Below are 25,543 nucleotides of genomic sequence, written 5' to 3' on the forward strand. Positions count from 1 at the left end.
GATAAGGTTATAATAAAACAGTGGTTCTCAACCAGAAGCAGTTATGTTTCCTGGAAGACATTAGGTAACTTCTGGAAACATTTTTGATTATCATAGCTCAAGGCAGAAGGGGCTACTATTGGCATGTAGTAAGCAGGTAGAAACCATGGATGCTAGTAAACATCCTACAGTGCATGAGACAGCTCCCCTCCTCCCATAACGAAGAATTATTGGGCCCAGAAATGTTGTCTAAGGTTAATTTTTTGCTTAGTAATAGAAGCCGGACATTGGCCCGCTTCTAGGAAATAAAGTCCATTTTATTCTCTTACTTACCCTCTTTCTGTTCCAGAATTGATGATTAGGTAAGATATTGATAATTTTTTTCTTATCTGAATTTAGGTACCCTGGATCCTGTCTTCAACTACTAAAAATCACTTGGAAAATTGACAGATATTTAGAGTGTCATGTTAGATGCCTGTGTCCTTTGAAATATTAGTCTTCGTAATTCAGTTTTAGCAGTCATGGAATAAGCCCACAAAATTCTGTTAGGCTGATTAACATATATTTATTAGAAAAACTTATGTCTCTGAAAAAAAATATTTCTAGTACCCCTTCTTTTCCCCCCTCTTCTGAATGTAGGAATTACAACTTGCTATTTAAGTTTAATTCAGTATGATGAACCTAAACTTAGTGCTTTTATTTTGGGAAAAAAATTAAACTTAATGCTATTGATAGACTAAATTGGAATATACTAGAACCTTTTGTGGGCTTTTTCATTTTGTGAAATAATAAAAACTTCAGTAATATTAAAATGTTTTAAAATATCCTTCCTATGTGTGGTTTTTGTGTGTTTTAGGTTTGCATATCATCTCAGACAGTGGCAAATTGAAGGCACTGGAATTAGTAGTCATTTGAAAGCATTGAGTGACAAACAGTCCCTGCCGCTAAGAGTTGTATGTCAGCCAGCTGGACTTCCTGATAAGGTAGTTGCATAATTTTAGTTTACAAATTGATAACATTTCCCAGTTCAAATATCTGTTCTTTTTGTATTTTTAAATTGGTTGCATCTCATATTTCAGATGACTATTGAAATGTATCCTAGTGACCAGGTAGCAGATCTTAGGGCTGAAGTAACTCATTGGTATGAAAATTTACAGAAAGAACAAATAAATCAACAAGCTCAGCTTCAGGAGTTTGGTCAAAGCAGCCGAAAGGGAGAGTTTCCTGGTAAGTCCAATAGTTCCAATTTTCATATTTCTTAGGTAGCATTATAATAACAACTTTGAAGCTTTACTTCTTTGAAGACTACCAACCATATCTGTGGCTCCCACTCACCTTCCCCTACTCGTGGTATGCCATTCATTCTTAAGCAGGAGTTAAGAGTTACTTCAGATGTTACTTTTAAACATGTTCTCTCCCTTTTTAAAAAAAATATCTACTTTTGGAGGTTATTTGATGAGCACTGTGGGAAATAATAATTTGTTTCCATGTACTACTTGGTAATCAATAATTTGTTTTACCATTTAGATATATTTTGTTTTTGTTGTTCTTCATAGCATATGAAAATAATGCACCCTTCAATTCCACCTGTGCATCTCTCCCCTTCCCTCCAAAAAAGTATCATATTAAGAAATTTTTCATGTGGGCCTGAAAAGTATATTTGATTTCTACATTACTGTTACAACTAGTGCATTTTAAAACATATATTTTACTGGGTTTTAGAGAGAGGAAGAGGGAGGGATAGCAACTTAGAAACATTGATGAGAGAGAAACATCGATTGGTTGCCACCTGCATGTCCCTTAGTGTGGATCGAGCCCGAAACTTGGGCATGTACCCTGACTGGGAATTGAACCATGACCTCTTGGTTCATGGACCAAGGCTCAACAACTAAGCCACGCAGGGTGGGCGAGGACTAGTGATTTCTAGTGTCTTTCTATAACATATAAAATCTGAGCTAATCAGAGTATTGATGATAAAAGCTGTTAATTTTTCTTAAAATTTAAGGGTCTGAAATTATAACAGGCTAAATACATATTTAGGGGGAAAAATCTTACAGTTTTAAAGCTTGTTTTTAGGATTTTTAACATGACTATGTGCAGGATGATAATTCTTTGACATCTTTTAGTAAAGAGCCAACCATTTTATTACAGTGTGCTTAATTAAGATGAAACCATGTGTATCTTCTGAAGTAGCAGATCTTAAATTTTTTCTTGAATAATAAATAAATATTCTTGGCACAGTAGGTGTTGAAAAGTCTCCCTTTTACCCTGATCTTTAAAGCACCGATTTTTCTCTCCTGCTAAGGTAGATGTTATTAGTTTCCTACACTTCCTTCAGAAGATACCAAGATATAATGTAAGCATATTCATATAGATATAGGTAGATACACACACACACACACACACACACACACACACACTCTTAAAATACAAATGTAGCATTCTATTTATACTCTCTGTCCTTTCCTTATCATTCTTAGAGAACATCCCATATTAGTGCATATAGAAAGTTACCTCATTCATTCACATTTTATTTTTAATTTAATTTTATTTTTCTATCACCTTTATCCCCTCTATGCCCTCTACCACCTCCACCCCTGCAATCACCACACTGTCTCTGTTTTGCTTGTCTTTCTGTGACTGGCTTATTTTACTTAGCATAATGTTCTCTAGGTCTCTTATGTGTCGATACACAAAGCAGTAGTCCTGTTTCACTCATTCTGAAAATAGCTGTTTAGTGCCCAGCCTGTGGAGTTTATCTACACTAAGTTAATAAAAAAAATTTTAATAAAAAAATGAATAGAAAAGTTAAGTAAAATAAGATATTTTACTTAGTTCATTGAAACTTAAATAAATATTGTCATTTTTTTTTCTGTTCTGATTGTGTTCTGCTTTCTTATCTTTCAAATTTCTGATTTGATCCTCTGCTTAATCTTCTCCACTGTTGATTCCCTATAATGTATTCTACATTTCAGTTAATGAACTCTTTATTTCTGTTTGGGTCTGTTTTATCTCCATTTTTATGTTTCCTATTACTTTGTTGATGTTCTCACTAAGTTCATCTACTCTTCCCCTTTGTTCATTCTTACAACCAGCGTTTTGAACTCTGTATCTAGTAGATTGCTTGTCTCTATTTAGTTCTATTTATTTAGTTCTTTTTCTGGAGTTTTTTCCTGTTCTTTCATTTAGGATACATTTCTTTGTTCATTTTGTCTGCCTCCCTGTGTTTGTTTCTGTGTTATTAGGTAGAGCTGCTATGCTTCCTGGGCTTATTAATGGTCTTATGTAGTAGGTGCCCTATAGGGTCCAGTGGCAAAGCCTCCTGGATCATATGATTTGGACATAGGACTAACTGCGATCACCATGGAATGAGATAGTAAGCAATCTGCCGATAGTTGCTACTTGTGCTGGGCATGGAGGTGCTCAGGAGAGGCCACGTTACTAGTGCCGGGCTTGAGGCCACTTAATGAGAGGTACACTGTATGCCTAGCTAGATGCTGCTTGTTTGAGAGATTTTAGGAACGTTTGAATCATTAATCAAGAGGGGCCCTTTGGCCCAACTAGCGTGGCTCAGTGATTGAGTGTCGACCTATGAACCAGGAAATCACAGTTCAATTCTCAGTCTGTCACATGCCCGGGTTGCAGGCTTGATATCCAGTTGAGGGCATGCAGGGGAAAACCAATCAATGATTCTCTTTCATCATTGATGTTTCTCTTTTCTCTCTCTCTCTCTCTCTCTCTCTCTCTCTCTCTCTCTCTCTTTCTCTCCGAAAAAAATAAAATAAAAAAATAGGGCCGTTTGTATGTAAAAGCCACTGGGAGTGGCTTGAATGGGACCAAAAGTTGGTTGGGGTGTGGTCTCAGGGAATCAGCAGGTCAGAGTGAACTGTGTTAGCCAGGTTGAGGGAGACTCAGATATGGCTCCTGTTTGCCAGCTCTTTGAGGGGAGGGCTCACTAAAGGAAAAATGAATGACCTCTGCTAAGACTTCTGTTTGGGAGAAAACTGCCCCTCCAGCTCTTGTCCTGATACCAGACAATTCAGTTCCTCCCATATGTCCCTGGTGCCTTTCCAGCTGCTTCCCCAGTATTGGAGCTCAGAGGGAGTTAGTTTGAGTAAGTTTGTGCGCTGATCCTTTAAGAGGAATGCCTGAGACTCCAGCAGTTCTCTGTCATACTCTGCCATAATCCCCTCTGGTTTTTATAGCCAGAAGTTATGGGGCCTTTTTTTTCTGGCACTGGAACCCTAAGCTGTGTGTGTGGGGGGGTGTTTCTAATGTGGGGCTGGGACCTTTGCTCCTCAGGGGGTTACCACTGCAGCTGCGATATCCCTCACAATTTTTATCCAAAGCACATGGGTGTGGGACCAGCCTGTTCAGTGTCTCCGCCTCCCCTACCAGTTTTGATGTGGCTTTTTTATATACTTAGTTGTAGGACTTATGTTCAGCTAGATTTCAGGCTGTTGTGAATGATGGTTGTTCTATAGTTTATTTGTAAATTTGATGTGGTTGTGAGAGAATTCGAGTACTGCATTTACCTACACTGCCATCTTAACTGGAACCCCTTAATTTTCTTACTCTGTCAAGCATATCCTTTTTTAAAAAGAAATGTATGGATTAAACAATATTTAATTTGAATGCCTGCTATGTTCTTGTACTGGGGATTACAGCTGTAAACATAATAAAATCTCTGCCTTTGTGAAATTGGAATTTTTTTTTATGGAGGAGAAACATAAATATATAATGTCAGATGCTATTAAGTGCTTTAAAGAAAGAAAAAGCAGAATAAGGGATTAATGGTGAATTGAGGCCCTCTCCCTCCAGGGATCATGCCCGTGCCATTCCCTTTCCCTCTTTTTCCCCCACAAGGCACGTATCCCCTAACCTCTAAGGGATCCTATGAGACTTGCAATCAGGGGAGCAATGGGCAGAGGCACCTAGTCCCAGGCTAACCCCCTGAACATGTCTCCAAGGCCTCCTTTTCTTTGACTTCCCAGTGAGCCAGAGCAGCCCAGCATAGGCTCTCTTGTGTGCCCTTCCTTGCTTTGTTGTCCTAAGTACATTTTTGCTGTGGTCAGTTAATTTTTGCTTGCTTTTCAAAAAAATAAAATAGTGGATAGAGTGGGTAGGCAAAAGGCCTTACATTTGCTAGAATGTAAGTGAGGGAATGAGCTATTGAATTTCTGTGGAGGAACATCGTAGGTCTTGAGATGGGAACATTTTTGGTATTTTCAAGAAAGAGTAAGGAGGCTAATTGGCTAAAGCATATTTAGGTAGGGATGATGGTGGGAAATGAATTGAAGGTGTGGGCAGCAAAAAGGACTTTATGCTTTCTGGAAATAAAATGACTCAATCTATTGAGTTTCTTGAATTTACCATAATCTGGGATGTTGTAACATACATATTTTTTCATGTCAGAGCTTTGCTTTTTAATTTTTTTCCTGCATTATAGTTTATTTTACTTTGCTTTGGTGTGCAAGAACAGGGAAGAGAAAACTCGATCATTAAAAACACTTGCTGGGCCCAGGAGGTCAGGGTTCGATTCCTGGTCAGGGCACATGCTCAGGTTGCAGGCTCGATCCCCAGTGTGGGGCATGCAGGAGGCAGGTGATCAATGATTCTCTCTCATCATTGATGTTTCTATCTCTCTCACTTCCTCTCTGAAATCAATAAAAATATATTTAAAACAGTACTGGCTGGTTACTTGTGTAATTAATGCATTACTGAATCTGATTCATCTTCATGTGTTGCTAGGGCAAATGCTTAGGTTCCCATAAAGTTCCATAGTGTTTTTTACTTGTAAAATTTTTCACATTGTTAACACCTTGCTGACTGGTCACCAGATAACTCATGTTTCCATGTCCAAACATTGCTGACTGGTAAGGTATAAAGTAATCTAGAGTTTTAAAATTACTTAAAGTAAGTGCAGACATGAATTATCTCATGACTGGTCAGCAAGGTGTTAAGCAGACAGGAATTGATCTCATTAAATTGATGCTAACTGATAATTTCATTTTAATTTTTCACTGCGTAAGGTTAACTTGTACAACAGAAAATAATGCAGGATACTTAATACTGTCTCCACTTTAGTCAATAATTATAGTAAGCTTAATGTACAGTGAGATTAATTCTTATCACCATATTTTCATGTCACCAAATAAGTTAACTCTTATAAAAGTGTTCACTTAAGTTTTCTCCTGTTTTTAAGGAGGCCTTATGGGACCCGTCAGGATGATTTCATCTGGACATGAGTTAACAACAGATTATGATGAAAAAGCACTTCATGAGCTTGGTTTTAAAGATATGCAGGTACATATAAATGTGAATTGAGTTTTAATCTATTTCCTGTTATAGTCAGTAGTGGAATATTTGAAGGTATAGTTTAAAAACAGTTCTTACTGCTTTTGTTATATTAAAATCATAATGAAGTTATTTTATACTTAAGAACTTTATTAAACCAAAAACTTGATATACACACACACACACACACTCTCACACTTTTTATTTGTTTTTCTCCCCTATTGCTTCTATTTTAACAGATGGTTTTTGTATCTTTGGGTGCACCGAGGAGAGAACGGAAAGGGGAAGGTGTTCAGCTGCCAGCATCTTGCCTACCACCCCCTCAGAAGGACAACATTCCGATGCTTTTGCTTTTACAAGAACCGCATTTAACTACTCTTTTTGATTTATTAGAGATGCTTGCATCATTTAAACCACCTTCAGGAAAAGTGGCAGTAGAAGATCGTGAGGTGACTTCATCATTTCATTTCCACAAAGTTTTTTTGTGTGTTTCTGTGGAGTGGAAAATAATTTTCTCATTAATCTCTTAAGAGCAGTAAAACTTAGGAAACCAATTATTTATTCATTAGCTATTTAAGTGTCTGATATGACCTAGGCATACTGTTTAAAGTATTGTTTTGCAGGGATCAAACTAAGCATAGTTTCGGTTTTTATTGAATCCATTGGGGAAGACAGATCATTGATAATGCCGAACAGATAAATAGTTTCAGATCAACTAACAGGTAAATCATAGATAGAGATAGGTACTAAGACTGAGACGTGAATTATTAGGACGTGGTGATAGAGATTCATTTATATATTATTTGGTCAGGGAAGGTTTCTCTGAGGTAGACTATATGTAATCTGGGGATGATGGGTAAAGAGCCAGCTAAATGAAGAGAATGAGAAATGATTTGGATAGAGTAGTGGTCAGCAAACTGCGGCCCCTTGAGTGTGGCTCTTCCACAAAATACCATGTGCGGGCACGCACGTACAGTGCGATTGAAACTTCGTGGCCACACTCAAGGGGCCAAAGAGCCGAATGTGGCTCGCGAGCCGCAGTTTGCCGACCACTGGGATAGAGTAATTTGATATGATAAGTAGTTAAACAGGTCTAGGAATTGTTAGAGAGCTAGTGAGTAGAATGTGAAGGGTGATGAGAGGAATGAGATTGGAAAGGTAAGTAGAGCCAGACTAGCCATTGCAAGCTATTTCCATTTTACTCAAAGTAAAGTGGAGAGCATTAAAATATCTTAAGCAGAACACACATGTTCTGATTTCTGTTTTAAAAGTAATAGGTTTGCTTGGCAAGGATAGAGAAAGGTGTAAAGAACCCAATGCACTAGTCCAAGGGAGCATTCTTGGTACTCTGAAATAGAGTGGTGGCAGTGGACATTAACTAAGTAGATAGTAGGTCAAAACAAGGTTGGTGGTGGATTGGCTTAAGAGTAGGGATAGACTTGGGTTTAGGAAGAAGGAAAACAGGTTTCTGGCTTGAGAAACTAGGTAGATTCCATTTGAAATTAAGAATGGATGCCTGTGGGATATGAAGTGTAGATGTTAAGTAAGCATTTGGATATATGAATTTGGAGCTCAGAAAAGGTTTGATCTAGAGAAGTAAGTTTGTGGGTTACCACTAATAAGATGGTCTTTAAAGTCAATAGTGTGTATAAGATCACCTAAAGGAATCCTTTCAGTCCATTGACTTTTTTAATACCTTTAAATGGATTTATCCTAAGGGGTTCATTGATTTTCTCATCCAGAGAATCATTATTTTGAGGTAGAGTGGCAATTAATAGTGGTTTGCCTTTAATGGCTACTGTTCTTTCTTTCTCAAGAATGTTAAGTGACTTCTTTCTATGTTTCTAAAATGTATGTCATCATGGATACAGTGGTAGCCACTGAGTCCTCTATTCCTGATAGTTTGGTTTCTTTTGTGGTGGTACGTTCTTTTTATTATTATTATTATTATTATTTTTTTTTAACAAATGGCCCCAGGGATAGGGGAGCGGGGAGGAGAGGAAGCGGGGCCCCAGCTCCATAACCCCTCTCAGCCGCCCCTTTTCCCCTTATATATTTATAGTCTGTATAAAAGGCCTGGGGGGCTAGGGGCAAAGGGAACTCTCTCAGGGTGGAGGCAATCTAGACTCCTTGTCCCTGGGGGGGCCCAAGCTCTTCTGCCCGTGGGGAAGACCCTTCTCAGGAAGATGGCTCTGTCCGTTGCTAGGGCTTCAGCATCCAGTGTAGGGCATCAGGTGGGAGGCCTGCTGTTGAAGGTCAATGTGCTGGGTGCGGAAGATACCGTTGTAGGTGAAGGGTGGGGCTTTGAGATGGAAACTGAGACCAGAGAAAGACTTTGCAGTTGGGGGAGAACATGATGACCTGGGTCCCCCAAGGTTGCTGCTCAGTTTTCGATAATCCTGGCATAGCTTTAATTCTACTGGGTGAAGCTCTGCTTGCCCCAGCTAGGGTTAAGGGCCTGGCAGTTGAAGGCAGCATCCAAGGAGCAGGTGGGGGCTGCACAGACAAAAGGGGGGTGGGGGCTGTAGAGCAGGGCCCACAGGTAACAGAGAAGTGGGGGCAGGAGGCAGCACTGGTTGCAGGGAGCCAAAGTTCACTACAGGCAGCTGGGAGTCCACCATGAGTGGGTACATTCTTAATTCCTAAGAAATCTCCCTTTTGTTCAAGCAGAGTAACTAATAATAGATGCCCATGAACTCCCATTTCCTCACCTTTTAAATTTTATGCCATAAATACTTAATGAGCTTTTTTCTTTTTAAATCGTCACCCGAGGATATTGTTTTTATTTATTTTTAGAGAGAGAAACATCGCCTGGTTGCCTCCCGAACACATCCTGATCAGGGATTGAACCACACAACCTTTTGGTGTATGGGATGACACTCCAACCAAACTGAGCTACTACTTGGACAGGGCTTAATGACTTTTTACTTCTTTTGAGCACTATATTGGCAGTTTAAAAGAGAGAAAGATAATGACAAGAATTCTCCAGTGTTCCAGAAGGGTGCTACTCTTCTATGTAGAATGTTATGGGAACATAAGGGAGAGGAAAAAATTGGGGAGAGGATTTTGCAAAAGGAGAGTCTTTAATATTGGATCCAGCTGCTGATAAAAGTAAAGAGAAACGTTACAAATTTACAGAAAAGTAAATGGCATGTTTGAAAAGCTTGGGACTGTGAGTATAGTGTAATCCTGTATAATAAAACCTAATATGCTAAGTGTCCGGTCGTCCAATGACCAGTCGACTGTTCAACCAATCTAAGCGTAATATGCTAATCATTTGCTAAGGCCGCTCAACAGCTCGGTATGACGTGCAGTGACCACCAGGGGGCAGACGCTCCAACCGGTAGGTTAGCCTGCTGCTGGGGTCCAGCCTATCGGGACTGAGCGAGATGGGCCGGACATGCCCTGGAACCCTCCCTCCGTCCCTCCCTGGCTGGCCAACCTCCCGTGTGCCTCCCCAGCCAGCTGGCCCTGGTTGGGATTAGGCGAAACAAGGCTGGACACACCCTGAAGCCCTCCTGGGGCCCCTCCCTGGCCCGATCATGCACCGGTGGGGTCCCTCAGCCTGGCCTGTGCCCTCTCGCAATCTGGGACCCCTTGGGGGATGTTGGAGACCTAGTTTCAGCCCCATTCTGGAGGCCACCCTGAGGGACCCCACCCATGTATGAATTTGTGCACCGGGCCTCTAGTACAAATATAAGGACAGAAAAGGAGATTGTAAACAATACCACAAAGGATTGTATGAGTTTTTTATTCTCTGTAAAATGGATGGCGATCATCATGGAAGGTTTTTTAACAACAACATGAGATCGTTTTCTGGGTCTGGGCTTTTAGAAACTAAGTTTAGGTATTAGTGTGGAAGATGTCTGAGAGAAAACAAATATCAGAGCTGGAGGACCAATTAATAGGCCATTCCAAAGGCCAGAGGTGGAGGACCAGTTAATAGGCCATTGGAACAGTCCACATGAGACCTAAACAAAAGGGAAGAATTTATTTCATTAGCAGGTATTTTATTGAACTTTATTTGTGGTAAGTATATCATTGTTGATGTGGAGTTTCTTGTTGAAGACTGATTTGGCCTAAAGATAAAAATAAAGGACATTCACTGTGTATGACTCATATTGTAGGGCCTTTGAGACATAACATAGAATATAGTCATATAAGATGGGTGAAATTTTGTTTTTCTTCAAATAGTTTTTTTGCAGAATTCCATCTTTTTCTTATATAAAAACTGGGAGTTTACAAAATAATAAATTCTATTTTTACTGAAGAACTTTCACTGCCATTTTCCTAACTAAAGCAAAATTATTAGTTGGGTTCCTTCCCTCCCTCCCTTCCTTCTTTCCTTTCTTTTTTCCCCCCAAATATATTTTTATTGATTTCAGAGAGGAAGGAAGAGGGAGAGATAGAAACATCCATGATGAGAGAGAATCACTGATCGGCTGCTTCCTGCAAGTCCCCCACTGGGAATCGAGCCCACAACCCTGGCATGTGCCCTTGATCAGAATGGAACCCAGGACCCTTTGGTCCTCAGGCTGATGCTCTACCCACTGAGCCAAACCAGCCAGGGCCCTTCTCTATCTTTATTAGGATTATGAAAAGCAAAATTTACCTTGAAACTCCATCTCTAACATTCCCTTGTCTTCAGAGTATACTAGCTATTTACCATTATACAAAAAGAACCAAATTACTTTTTATCCTATATAATAAAGAGTTAATATGCAAATGGCCATCACGCCCTAACAGCTCAGACACTCAATACTGGGGAGAAAGGAATGGGGACCAGCCAGGAACAAATGACGTGAGAGAGGAACGGGACCAGCCAGGCACAAATGAGCTCATGAGAGAGGAATGGGGACTAGCCAGGTTGTGGCCTGGGAGAGGGACAAGCCACCCGCCCCATGGTCCCAGGCACCAGTGGCTGCGCCTGCAGCCCAGGAGAGGGACAAGCTATCTGGCCCGCGGTCCCGCCCGCCAGTAGCTGAGGCTGCAGCCCGGAAGAGGGACAAGCCGCCCACCCTACTGTCCTGGGTGCCAGTGGCTGCGCCTGTGCCTGCGGCCCAGCCCTGGAGAGGGACAAGACGCATGCCTCGTGGTCCCGGGTGCCAGCGTCCGGGGCTGCAGCCCGGGAGAGGGACAAGCTGCCCGCCCCACGGTGCCAGGGGCCTGCGGCTGTGGCCCAGGTAAAGCCGCCTGCCCATGGTCCCCTGTGGCTATGGCTGGCCCAGGCGAAGCCGGCCTGGGTCCTGGGTGTCTGTGGCTGGCCAGAGGGAGGGAAGCCCAGGTCCTGGGTGCCTGCGACTGGCTGTAAAAGGGAATCCTGGGTCCTGGGTATGGGACGATCAGGCCAGCAGGGGAGCAGTTAGGGGTGATCAAGCTGGTAAGGGAGCAGTTAGGAGTAATCAGGCAGGCAGGCAGGTGAGCGGTTAGGAGCCACCGGTCCCAGATTGGAGAGGGTGCAGGCTGGGCTGAGGCACACCCCCTTGCCCCCGTGGATGAATTTCGTGCACTGGGCCTCAGAGTATAAAAGATTCCTTTGGCAATTTAGACTATGTATTATTTATTTTGTTTTATTGCTTAAAATTTTGTTTTATTGCTTAAAGTATTACAAAGAGTATTACATATGTCTCCCCCGCCCCCCCCCCCCTTGATCTTCCCTCGGCCTCCCCTACCCCCCAGTGTCTTGTGTCCATTGGTTATGCTTTATATGCATACATACAAGTCCTTCGGTTGATCTCTTATTCTCCCCCCTCCCCCCCGCAACCCTCCCCGGCCTTCCCCCTGTAGTTTGACAGTCTGTTTGATGATGCTCTGCCTCTGTATCTATTTTTGTTCATCAGTTTATAATGGTCTTTATTATCCATAAATGAGTGAGATCATGTGGTATTTTTCTTTCATTGACTGGCTTATTTCACTTAGCATAATGCTCTCCAGTTCCATCTATGCTGCTGCAAATGGTCTTCTTCCTCTTCTTAAAGAATACCTTTCAGCATTTCATATAATACTGGTTTGGTGGTGATGAACTCCTTTAGCTTTTTCTTGTCTGTGAAGCTCTTTATCTGACCTTCAATTCTGAATGATAGCTTTGCTGGGTAAAGTAATCTTGGTTGTAGGTTCTTGCTATTCATCACTTTGAATATTTCTTGCCATTCCCTTCTGGCCTGCATAGTTTCTGTTGGGAAATCAGCTGACATCGTATGGGTACTCCCTTGTAGGTAACTAACGGTTTTTTCTTGCTGCTTTTAAGATTCTCTCTTTGTCTTTTGCTCTTGGCATTTTAATTATGATGTGTCTTGGTGTGGTCCTCTTTGGATTCCTTTTGTTTGGGGTTCTCTGCGCTTCCTGGACTTGTAAGTCTATTTCTTTCACCAGGTAGGGGAAGTTCTCTGTCATTATTTCTTCAAATAGGTTTTCAATATCTTGCTCTCTCTCTTCCTCCGGCACCTCCATAATTCAGATGTTGGTATGTTTGAAGTTGTCCCAGAGGCTCCTTACACTTTCTTCATATTTTTGGATTCTTTTTCCTTTTTGCTTTTCCAGTTGGGTGTTTTTTGCTTCTTCGTATTTCAAATCTTTGACTTGATTCTTGTGATCCTCTAGTCTGCTATTGGATCTCTGTATGATATTCTTTATTTCGGTCAGTGTATGCTTAATTTCTAGTTGGTCCTTTTTCATATCCTCGGGGGTTTCACTAGATTTATCGAGGGTCTCGCTAAATTTATTGGTGGTTTCTAGAAAATTCTTGAAAAACCTTAAAAGTGTGGTTTTGAACTCTATATCCAGTAGTTTGCTTTCCTACATTTCTGTCATTTGTGACCTGTTTGTTTGTCTCCGCACTTTGGCTGCTTCCCTGTGTTGATAGAGTGGCTTTCTGTGCTAGGTGTCCTATCGGGCCCAGTGGCTCAGCCTCCCCAATTACCTGAGGTGGACACTCTTGGTGCACCCCTTTGTGGTCTGTGTGCACAGTCTTGTTGTAGTTAAGCCTTGATTGTAGTTGGTATCACTGGGAGGAATTGACATCCTGGCCAATTGGCTGTGAGAATCAGCTGTGTCTGCAGTGGGAGAACTTCTGTGCTGGAGACACCCTTCTGGGGCAAGACTTGCTTCAGTGGGGCTTTGGTACTCACTGAGTCTGCCCTCTGAGTGTGTCCCTTATGGATCTGAGGAGTTGTAATCTGGATGGTCCCACTCTGACCACTGGGTACACTGGCTCTTGGATCTCTAAGGAAGTGCTAATTTAGCCTCTGCCTGAGGCTACCCAGCAGGAGCTACGGAGAGATCTGCAGATTCCTCTTCTTTGTTTGGGGTTTGGAGGTGCCCAGATGCAGCCCAGCTGTGAAGCAATGCAAGCTGCTGTGGGGCCTTGGGCCTTATTTTGGATGTTCTGGGTCTCTCTGAGCCAGCTGCAGTTTGTTAGGTAATTTTAGAACTCAAAGGGCCAGCCCATTCATATGCAAAAGCCTCTGAGCACAGCTTGGGTGGGGCGGGGTCTCGGGGAATCAACAGGGCGGAGCATACAGCTATGGCTGATCCTCAGCCCTGCCCTAAGAGGTCCCGGGTCTCAGTGTCCAGCAGTAATCACTGCAAGCACCTCTGAGAGAAAGCCACCCTCGAGTTCCGCCTGCTGCCAGACAGTTCAGTTTCTCCTTGTATGAGTCTGGGTCCCGCAAGACTCGCCCTGAACTGGAGTTCAGAGCAGTCGGGAGCTTGTGCCTCCCTCCCCGATTGAAAAAGACAACTGCGTCCTCAGTTGCCAGCCCTTTCCACGTGCGCCTTCGTACCTCTGCACTTCACTTCCGTACCTCCTCTGAGTCTCAGTATGCTTTTCTCTTTCCTTCTAGTTGTAGAATTTCCTCTCAGCCAGCCTTCCTGTGGTTCTGGATGATGTCCGTTTTGTCTTTTAGTTGTATTTTTGAAGTGGTTGTGCGAGGCAGCAATTTCAGGTGTTTACCTATGCCGCCATCTTGGTTTTCGACTATGTATTATATTTTAAAAAATGAATGACTTCAGCAGTGGTAGAATAATAATATACAAATTCATACTCTGTGGAAAATCCCAAAACTATAAATGAGCTTTTGCTGCTTATTTAACCCTTGAGGTTGTGCTATAATTAAAACGAAAAAATCAGGAAACTTGCCCATCCATTCCTTGCATATTTCCTGAAACATACTTAAATATTATTTCAACACCTTATAGAATCCAAATTTAACAAATGATAGTGGAGAAAAGTAGATTGTTAAAATTTTTTCCTTGCCGAAACCGGTTTGGCTCAGTGGATAGAGCGTCGGCCTGCGGACTGAAAGGTCCCAGGTTCAATTCCGGTCAGGGGCATGTACCTGGGTTGCGGGCACATCCCCAGTAGGAGATGTGCAGGAGGCGGCTGATCGATGTTTCTCTCTCATCGATGTTTCTGACTCTCTATCTCTCTCCCTTCCTCTCTGTAAAAAATCAATAAAATATATTTAACAAAAAAAATTTTTTTCCTTTCCTCTTAATCTCTGCTTGTCTGAGAATAAAAAATAGGTATGAATAGGCAAAGTAAGAGGAACAGGTATACTCTTTCCCAAATGTAAGGTTAAGGACTTAATCCACCAAGTCTTCATAGTACTTAGAATAGTAACCTGCAAAGGGGACATAGGTGATAGTCCTATTGAAATTTACTTGTATGTCTTTATAAAACAGACATTTTCACTGCGATTTGGAAAGTTTCCTAAGAAAAAGGGCTAGAATTAAAGGTCACTTTTCTTCCCAGAAAAGTGTTCAATAACAAGTTGAAAGACCGTAACTTTGACATAACTTAATTTATTGATAAATGTATTTATGTACTTAGTTTATTTCTCACTGTTAAAGTAAGATTATAAAATATTATCAAACTTGATCATTAGTGATTTTATGCAAAAAAATTGAACTTAAGTTTAGGGATTTTTTTTTGTTTTTTTACTGATCCACCTTGATAAGCAGTTGTTCTTATTTATGTAGAGCTTAAGATGTGAAGAACTTCATCTTCATGCAGAAAACCTCTCTAGGCGTGTATGGGAACTACTGATGCTTCTTCCTACATGTCCTAATATGTTAATGGCATTCCAGAATATCTCAGATGAACAGGTAAGCCCACAGAATCTCTCTTTTATTTTATTGATTGATTTTTAGAGAGAAAGAAGCATCCATTTGTTATTCCACTTGTTTATGCATTCATTGGTTGATTCTTATATGTTTGCCCTGACTGTGGATTAAACCCTCAACCTTGGCATATCAGGATGATGGTCTAACCAACTGAGATATCCAGCCAAGGCTTACAGAAGCTCTTTATTCTCCTGGAGGATGATACCAGTTTACATTCCTAATGGCAGTGTTTGAGATTGCATTTTGACCTGTATCTTCAGTAAAAAGTGCCAGTTCATTTTAACATTTAGTGAAAAGGTAGGATAAATATAAGGCAAGGATGTTTACTAAAATTATCTTTAGAAGAAAACATGGATTTGCTTTTATATTAGTGTTTTTTATATTACTAAATATTCTGAATATTGCTTAGTTTTCAACAATAAAAATGTTTAGAGAACATACAGTATGATTTAATGACATGTATCAGTGCTTATCAACTTGTATGATGCTCATACAAGTGAACTGATAGAATTAGGTAAAAAAATGTAGCTAAGAAATCTAATAATATGTTTGTTGATTTCCCATAGGAGCATGACCTCACATATAATATTAGCTATCTCCGTATAAAGATACCTGTTAAAATGAGAGATTATTTTTTAGGGGTTACTTTCTGGAGATACCAATGGAACACTTATAGGATGAATGGAAAAAATAATCTAATGTTATGCTAATTGTTATCTAAGATTTGTGATGTTTTCATGTGATTTCATAAAATCCTATATCTGGAATGATTTAGAAATGGTGGTTCATAACGCAGTGTAGCTCTGACAATAATAATATTGTCAAAGATGCACACTAAGTGTGAATAACAATTTCATAAGTTGAGAATAGAAAACAGTATTTTCAAATGTATATATTTGCATATGACTTTTAAATGGGTCGGTGTAACTTACAAATATTAAACATAGACTTTACTACTTCTATATTAAAAGTACACAAATTCAACTAGGCTGCTATGTTTTTTATTAGTCAAATGATAAATTGATTCAGCTGTTGTGAAGGTTAACAAGATTTTTTCCTATTCTGCTATTTGTATATTACTTTTACTTTAACAAATTTAATCAGTAATTGATGTTTTATTTTTTATTTGTTTTAACCATATTGTTGAGAGTATTACAGATGACCCTTCCTTTTTCCCACCATTGCTCCCTCTCCCCTTGCATTCACTACCCTATTCTATGTATTTATAGGTAATGCATATATGCATATAAATTCTCTGGTTAATCTCTTTCAAGCCCCCCTCTCCCATTCTCCCTGAGATTCGTCAGACTGTTCCAGGTTTCTATGCCCCTGGTTCTATTTTATTAATTAGTTTATTTTTTCATTCGATTTCTTGTTCATTTATTTTAATTTTTAGATTCATTTGTTGCTAAATATGCATTTATTGCTATTTTATTCTTATTTTTGACATTTTATTTTTTTTCTTAAAGAAGACAACCTTTAACATTTTATGTAATATTGATTTGGTGGTGATGAACTCTTTTCGCTTTTCCTTATCTGGGAAGCTCTATCTGACCTTCAGTTCTAAATGATAGCTTTTCTGGGTAGAGTAATCTTGGTTGTAGGTCCTTGCTTTTCATCACTTTGAATATTTCTTTACACTTTCTTCTGGCCTGTTGAGAAATAAGCTCACAGTCATGTGTGCGCTCCCTTGTAGGTAACTAACTGCTTTTCTCTTGCTCCTTTTAAGATTCTCTCTTTGTCTTCAACCTTTGGCATTTTAATTATGATGTGTCTTGGTGTGGGCCTCTTTGGTTTTCCTCTTGTTTGGGACTCTGTGTTTCCTAGACTTGGATGTCTATTTCTTTCACCAGGTAGGGGAAGTTTTCTGTCATAATTTTTTATAATAGGTTTTTGATCTCTTGCTTCCTCTCTTCTCCTTCTGATACCCCCATGATGTGAATGTTGGTATGTTTGAAGTTGTTCCAGAGTCTCCTTACACTATTTTCACATTTTTGGATTCTTTTTTCTTTTTGCTGTTCTGATTGGGTATTCTTTGCTTCCTTATATTTCAAATTCTTGATTTGATTCTAGTATCCTCTACTGTTGAGCCCATGTAAATTATTCTTTATTTCAGTTTGTGTATCCTTCATTTCTGACTGGTTCTTTTTTATGTTGTTGATGTTTTCACTAAGTTCCTTGAAATTCTCACTAAATTTCTTGAAGTTTTCATTAAGTTTCTTGAGCATCTTTATAACCATTGTTTTGAACTCTGTATCTGGTAATTTTCTTTCTTCCATTTCATTTAATTCTTTTCCTGGAGATTTCTCCTTTTCTTTCATTTGTGACATGTTTCTTTGTCGCTGCAATTTTGGCCAACTCCCTGTGTTTTTTTCTCTGAATTTGGTAGATCTGCTATGTCTCCCAGACTTGGTGTAGAGTCACTTTATGTAGTAGGTGTTCTGTAGGGCCCAGTTGCTCAGCCTTCCCAGTCACCTAATCTGGGTGCTCCAGGTGCATCCCTGTGTGAGCTCTGTGCACTGTCCTATTATGGTTTAGCCTTGATTTACATTGGCCTCAATGAGAGGGATTGACCCCCAGGCCAATTGGTTGTGAGGATCATCTGTGACTACAGCTTAAGAGCTGCTGTTCGGGAGCAGGACTTGTTTCAGTGGGGCTTTGGTGCTCACTGAGTCCATCCCTTAAGTGTGTTACTCGTGGAGGTAGTAGGATTGTAATCTCGTGTGGTCGAAGTTGACCACCCGGTGCACTGGCTCTGAGGCCTCCTGAGAGGTGCAAAGTCAACCTCAGCCTGTGCCCTGCCTGGGGCCACCCAACCTGAGTTAGAACACAATCTGCAGATGGCTCCTACTTGTGTTGAGCTTGGATGTGCTCAGGAGAGGCCAAGATGTGAACCAGTGCAGTCTGCTACTGCTGGGCCTGGGGCCACTTATTGAGAGGTACGGGGCACACTGATGCCAGGTGCTGCTTGTTTGAGAGATTTTAGGAAATTCCAAAGCATGAGGCAAGAGAGGCCAGTTGTATGGAAAAGCCACTGAAAATGTCTTGGATGAGTCTGCCAGGAGGGAGGGGTAGGGTCTCAGGGAATCACCGGTTGGGATGAAAAGTGTGAGCCAGTTTGATGGAGATTCAGATATGGCAGTAGCCTTTCAGCTCTGTTGCAGGAAGGGCTCAGCAAAGAAACAATGGCCTCTGCCACCACTTCTGTCTGGGAGAAAGCTGTCCCTCCAGCTCTTACCTCAATTCCAGGCAAGTTAGTTCCTCCCCAAATGTCCCAGGTTCCTTTCAAACTGCTGCGCTGGAGCTCAGAAGGAGCGATTCCCAGAAAGTCCGTGTGCAAGGCCCTTTAAGAGGAACTGCTGGTTTTTACAGTCAAAAGTTGTGGGGACTTCTCTTCCTGGCACTGGAACCCTGGGCCGGGGCCTGGTGTGGGGCAGGGATTCCTTGCTCCTCAAGGAAACATCCACAGCCATGATATCCCTCCTGATTTTAAACCACCACACTTGGGTGTGGGACCAGCCGGTTCCCACATCTCTGCTGCTCCTACCAGTCTCAATGTACCTTTTCTGTAGTTCCCTATTTGTAGGACTTCTGTTCAGCCAGATTTCAATTGGTTCTGAATGGTGGTGGTTCTGTATTTTAGTTGAAATTTTTGATGTGGTTGTGGGAGGCAGTGAGTACCATTTTTACCTATGCCACCATCTTCCTTCCTCAGTAATTGATGTTTTAAGCATAACATTAGTACCAATTATATGATTGGTCTTCACATGTTTGAATGTATTTCAATGTATATGTAATATTAGAGTTTTTATATAGTGTCAATTTCTTTAATTTAGGGAGGTTCCCTTAGTAAGTTGGCATGGGAAACTTATGTTTTTCTTTTATTTAAGAGTAATGATGGACTTAATTGGAAAGAACTTCTCAAAATTAAGAGTGCTCACAAGCTATTATATGCCCTGGAAATTATTGAAGCACTGGGAAAACCTAATAGAAGAATAAGGAGAGAGTCAACGGTAATTGTATTTCTATTATCATTACATATTTGTATTCACTCTGGAGCAAAATTCCAGAGCATGTTATCTCTTAATTCCAGAATAATTTTTTCTCTTGCCATTCTCTCTCATTCTTATTTTTTCCACAGGGAAGTTACAGTGATCTTTATCCAGATTCTGATGATTCAAGTGAGGATCAAGTGGAAAATAGTAAAAATTCATGGAGTTGCAAGGTTGGATCATGTGTTTAACAGTATGATGAAAATAATGTATTTCTAATTTTCCAAAAGTAGATACCATAATTATTTATTGGTTTTCAACTAATTTACTATTAAAATAAAGGGTAGTTTAAAAATACAGATTACTCCAATTTACTGTAAGCTAATATGTATTAATATCTTGGAGCTCCTATTTATAGCACTTACATATTTCCTTCATTGCAATACTCTGTTAGTACATCCCAGTGTTTGGGATTAAGTGGTTAATGGAATATAAAGATATGTTGTAGATTTTTGCAAGAGTCTTTTAAAAATTCTTGAAAGTAGGCTGTATGTTACTTGTGTAAAAATTATTTTGATTATTTAAGTCAAAGAGAAATTTCTTCAATGAAAGGTAATATTTTACTTACATATACACATACCTCAAAGCAGGTCTTCATTACATTATGTAGCTGCTTTTCTCTTACCATTATGCTCATAATTGCTTACAGTTTGTTGCTGCTGGAGGGCTTCAACAGTTATTAGAAATTTTTAATTCCGGAATTCTGGAGCCTAAAGAGCAGGAATCCTGGACTGTGGTAAGTGAAAATTCACTGTTACCTAGTTAAAATAGTTATCACATTTTAAGCATTTCCATTTCCCTTTAGCAAGTATAACTTTAGCTACATCAACTGTCGCACAGGAGAGTATGGAGTATAGTAGAAATTATTGTTTCTTAAATAGGGTTTGATAAGGAAATTATGCAGTAAGAGTTTTCCATGTCTACTTCGTTTAAAAAGTCTTAAGTGTTAAAATTAATGACTCTTGAACTATGTCTAATGAATATTTTTCCTTTAGGTTTATACATTATATATAAACTAGAGGCCCAGTGCATGGATTCGTGCACATTGAAAGGAAATTAATTAGAAGGTGGCCGGCAGGGCCGGGCTGGGATAGACAGGCCGGACACGCCCTGCAGCCAACCTCCCGCAGTTCCTCCCTGGCCGGTCACACCTGGGGCAGTGCTGGGGCTCGAAGGGTGTCTGCGGAGTGAGCGGGTCCGTCTGGCAGTTGGGGTCCCTTGGCCTGGCCTGCAGGGATCGGCCCAAAGCCAGCAGTCCGACACCCCCCGAAGGATATAGTAGTGCGCAAAGCGGCAGACAGCCAGAAAGGAGCCCTGGCCGGCACCGCTCCTGCTCATCCCGGCCCTGCTGTGCCTGCCGCCTCCACCGCTCAGTAGTGCACTGCCATGGAGGTGGGAGAGGTTCACTCTGCTGCAGCTGCTCTTGCTAGCATCTGGCATCTGTCAGTCAGTTGACCGGTGCTCCCGCTGTGGGAATGCACTAAACACAAGGGGACAGCTCCTGCATTTAGCATCTTCCCTCTGGTGGTCAGTGCATGTCATAGTGACCGGTCAAACGGTCGTTCAGCCATTCAGCCAGTTAGGCTTTTATATAGATATTTATATAGTTAAACTTTGAATGCTTTTTTAAAAAACATGGTGTATGTATTTAATTTTTTGAAGAGACTCTTTTTCAGTTTTTAAACCAAATGGAAAGGATGCTCTGTTTCCTGACCTCCAACAAAGCAGAGTAGCATTATGAAACATTCCGTTCAAGTAATTTCTTAGTACTTGTTTTTTAGAATTATTTCAGAATTTAGGAGACAGGTGTTTTTTATATATCAAATGCTACTATAAAAGATTAATGAAAGAAAGTACATTTAGAAACATTGCTGTCTTTTTAAAAAAATATATTTTTATTGATTTCAGAGAGGAAGGGAAAAAGAGAGGTAGAAATATCAATGATGAGAGAGAATCATTGATTGGCTGCCTCCTGCACGCCCTCTACTGAGGTTTGAGTCTGCAACCCAGGCATGTGCCCTTGACTGGAATCGAACCCAGGAACCTTCAGTCCACAGGCTGACGCTCTATCCACTGAGCCAAACCAGCTAGGGTGGAAAACATTGCTTTTTTACCACTGGTTTCAATACTTTGAAATGAAAAACAATACATTTTTATTTTACTTATTTTACTACAGATATTTTATGAAAATAGATACCTATACTCTAATAAATATTGATGTCTCTGTCTTATAATTTAAATATTTGTTTTGTTTTATTATTTCTCATGTCTTTCTTGTCCCATTAATCTCTTAGTGTTATAAGGTGTCTTTTAGTTCTTTGGCAAAGTGGGAGTATTTAGCTAAAATCTTTAATTAGTAGTTATGTGCCATTTGTAGGAATTTTGTTTATAAAATATCCTAAGTTTAGTATTGAATGGTATTGCAGGGAATAAGTTTAGTATTGAATGGTATTGCAGGGAATCATGCCAAAGGTTTTCTTTGTTTACTTTGATAATTTGGGTACTGTTATGAAATATTACTGATAAGAAAAATTTGCTGCCATATACTGGTAGGCCTAGCAATGTCAGAGATGCCAAGCATGCCTGAGAGACAGATTGCTTTAAGTCAGCTGATATACCCCCTATTTATAATGCATCTCTGTTAATATATTATAGTTCAGAATAATTTTTGTTTCTTTTTTTTAATCTTTATTGTTCAGAGTATTACATTAGTTCCTCTTTTTTCCCACCATAACTCCCCTCCACCCAGTTCCCACCCCACCCTCCGCCCTCACTCCCCACCCACTATCTTCATCCATAGGTGCACGATTATTGTCCAATCTCTTTCCACACCCCCCACACCCCTTTCCCCGCCAAGAATAGTCAGTCCATTCCCTTTCTATGTCCCTGATTCTATTACAATCACCAGTTCATACTGTTCATCAGATTATTTATTCACTTGATTTTTAGATTCACTTGTTGATAGATGTGTATTTGTTGTTCATAATTTGTATCTTTACCTTTTTCTTCTTCTTCCTCTTCTTAAAGGATACCTTTCAGCATTTCATATAATACTGGTTTGGTGGTGATGAACTCCTTTAGCTTTTTCTTATCTGTGAAGCTCTTTATCTGACCTTCACTTCTGAATGATAGCTTTGCTGGGTAAAGTAATCTTGGTTGTAGGTTCTTGCTATTCATCACTTTGAATATTTCTTGCCACTCCCTTCTGGCCTGCATAGTTTCTGTTGAGAAATCAGCTGACAGTCGTATGGGTACTCCCTTGTAGGTAACTGACTTTCTTTCTCTTGCTGCTTTTAGGATACTCTCTTTGTCTTTTGCTCTTGGCATTTTAATTATGATGTGTCTTGGTGTGGTCCTCTTTGGATTCCTTTTGTTTGGGGTTCTATGCGCTTCCTGGACTGGGAAGTCTATTTCTTTCACCAGGTAGGGGAAGTTTTCTGCCATTATTTCTTCAAATAGGTTTTCAATATCTTGCTCTCTCTCTTCTTCTGGCACCCCTATAATTCGGATGTTGGTACGCTTGAAGCTGTCCCAGAGGCTCCTTACACTATCTTCGTATTTTTGGGTTCTTTTTTCATTTTGGTTTTCCGGTTGGGTGTTTTTTGCTTCTTCGCATTTCAAATCTTTGACTTGATTCTTGCGCTCCTCTGGTCTGCTGTTGGGAGTCTGTATAATATTCTTTATTTCAGTCAGTGTATGCTTAATTTCTAGTTGGACCTTTATCACAACATTGAGGGTCTCAGTAGATTTCTTGAGGATCTCACTACATTTATTGGCGGTCTCACCAGTCTTTTCGAGGGTCTTACTAAATTTATCGTCGGCTTCTAGACAGTTCTTTAAAGACCTTAAAAGTGTGGTTTTGAACTCTATATCCAGCCGTTTGCTTTCCTCCATTTCTGTCATTTGTGTCCTGTTTCTTTGTCTCGGCATTTTTTATGCTTCGCTGTGTCGATAGAGTGCCTTTCTGTGCTAAGTGTCCCAATTACCTGAGGTAGACACTCTTGGTGCACCCCCCTGTGGGCTTTGTGCACAGTCTTGTTGTAGTTAAGCCTTGATTGTTGTAGTTATCACTGGGAGGAATTGACCTCCAGGCCAATTGGCTGTGAGAATCAGCTGTGTCTGCAGTGGGAGAACTTCTGTGCTGGAGACACCCCTCTGGGGCAAGACTTGCTTCAGTGGGGCTTTGGTGCTCACTGAGTCTCCCCCCTGAGCGTGTCCTTTATGGTTCCACAGAGCTGCAAACTGGATGGTCCCACTCTGACCTCTGGGTTTCCTGGCTCCTGGATCTCTAGGGAGGTGCTAATCTAGCCTTTGCCTGAGGCTACCCAGCAAAAGCCTCCCTGCAGGGCTTGGGCGGGGCAGGTCCCACGGGATCAACAGGGCGGGGCTAGCAGTTATGGCTGCTCTCAGTCTTGCCCTCAGAGGCTCTGCTTCTCAGTGTCCCTGTAATCCCTGCAAGCCCCTCGGAGAGAAAGCTGCCCTCGGTTTCCGACCTATGCCAGACAGTCCCACTTCTCTTGTATGAGTCTGGGTCCCTAGAGACTCGCCCGGAACTGGAGCTCAGAGCCTGAGACTCCCTCCCGATTGAAAATGACGATTGAAAACGACAACCGCGCCCTCAGCCGCCAGTCCGCTCCGCATGCACCTCCGCACCTTAGTATTTTACTTCCGTACTGCGCCTCCTCTGAGTCTCGGTATGCTTTTCTCTTTCCTTCTAGTTGTAGAATTTCCACTCAGCCAGCCTTCCTGTGGTTCTGGATGATGTCCGTTCAGTCTTTTAGTTGTATTTTTGAAGTGGTTGAGCGAGGCAGCAATCTCCGGTGTTTACCTATGCTGCCATCTTGGTTTCTCTCCATTTTTGTTGCTTAATCAAATTTTTTTTTTACTTTATAATGAACTTAGCTGAAGTATACTTTTAAAGTTAAATTTATTTGACATATAATTCACATACAATAAAATTATTTTAAAATGTATATATCAATGGTTTTTCATATATTCACAAAATTGTGTAACTATTACCATTGTCTAATTCCAGAACAATTTCATCATCCTCCAAAAGAAATCCCAGACTCATTAGAAATCACTCCTCATTTTTTCTTACGTTTGAGCCCTAGGCTACCACTAATCTAATCAACTTGCTATCTCTACAGATTTGCCTATTGTAGACATTTCATATAAATTTTTCTATATATACTAGAGGTCCAATGCACGAAATTCGTGCAAGGGTAGGCCCTCGCTACCTCAACCCTCACAGCCACCCGGCTTCATCCGGACGGTCAATCCGCTGTTTGGCCATTCGGTCAGTTTGCATATTATGCTTTTATTATTATAGAGATGGTCCTTTGTGACTGGTTTCTTTCACTTAGCATTTGATTTTCAAGATTCATCCTTGAAAGTAATGTATTATCCAAAGCCATGAAGATTGATGACTGTTTGCTTTTAAGTATTTTACATTTTTAGCTTTTAAATTTTGGTATTTGATCCACTTTCAGTTTTATGTGTCTTACGAAGTTGAATATATTTTACATGCAGTAAATAATGTGCTCATTTATAAATTATTGCTTAAGTTTTCAAAAATGTATATACTTGTGTAATCCTCCAACACAATTGAGATATAGAATATTTCTACTACCTCAGAAATTCCATCCTCCCCTTTTATAATCAGTTTCTCCCAGCCAACCACTGACCTGCTTTCTGTTGCTATAGGTTACATTTGTATTTTATAGAATTTAACCCTTTGCACTCCGCTGTCCCCTCTCAGGGGACATCGGAATTCTAGCATATCACTCGGATGTCCCCTCTCAGCGGACATTACAGTTTATTAGTGATTACGGGGAATTGAGTTATTTCAACGCAACTTTTTGAGACATGCATGTTTCCCTGAAGTTTTATCTTGAAGTGGCACAAGAAATTAAATCAAAATATCGTAAAATTACTAAGATATATACAAGAAATGTCAGCGGGTTTTGTGTCGGATTAAACAATAAACTACATATTCCCGATGTGGGACAAAGAAAACGGGACTGCATTGTGTGTTCTAACAGGAAAACACCTGGTGGCAGGCGTCAAACCACTTATTACTGTCAAACATG

General features: G+C 40.5%; 1 protein-coding gene across 2 annotated transcripts in view; it reads left to right on the top strand.

Annotated features, from left to right (window-relative positions):
* The window catches only part of USP34 (ubiquitin specific peptidase 34), a 210,883-nt gene that overhangs the window by 82,569 nt on the left and 102,771 nt on the right, over positions 1–25,543 (top strand). For both annotated transcript variants that reach the window (XM_014446966.1, XM_023746521.1), the window contains 8 exons: positions 836–962; positions 1,059–1,206; positions 6,185–6,285; positions 6,516–6,725; positions 15,256–15,381; positions 19,290–19,412; positions 19,541–19,624; positions 20,101–20,187. In XM_014446966.1, the coding sequence (XP_014302452.1) occupies positions 836–962; positions 1,059–1,206; positions 6,185–6,285; positions 6,516–6,725; positions 15,256–15,381; positions 19,290–19,412; positions 19,541–19,624; positions 20,101–20,187 (1,006 nt within the window). The remainder of the gene's footprint in view (positions 1–835; positions 963–1,058; positions 1,207–6,184; positions 6,286–6,515; positions 6,726–15,255; positions 15,382–19,289; positions 19,413–19,540; positions 19,625–20,100; positions 20,188–25,543) is intronic.

Source organism: Myotis lucifugus, unplaced genomic scaffold (assembly GCF_000147115.1).
Source record: "Myotis lucifugus unplaced genomic scaffold, Myoluc2.0 scaffold_6, whole genome shotgun sequence".
NCBI lineage: Eukaryota > Metazoa > Chordata > Mammalia > Chiroptera > Vespertilionidae > Myotis > Myotis lucifugus.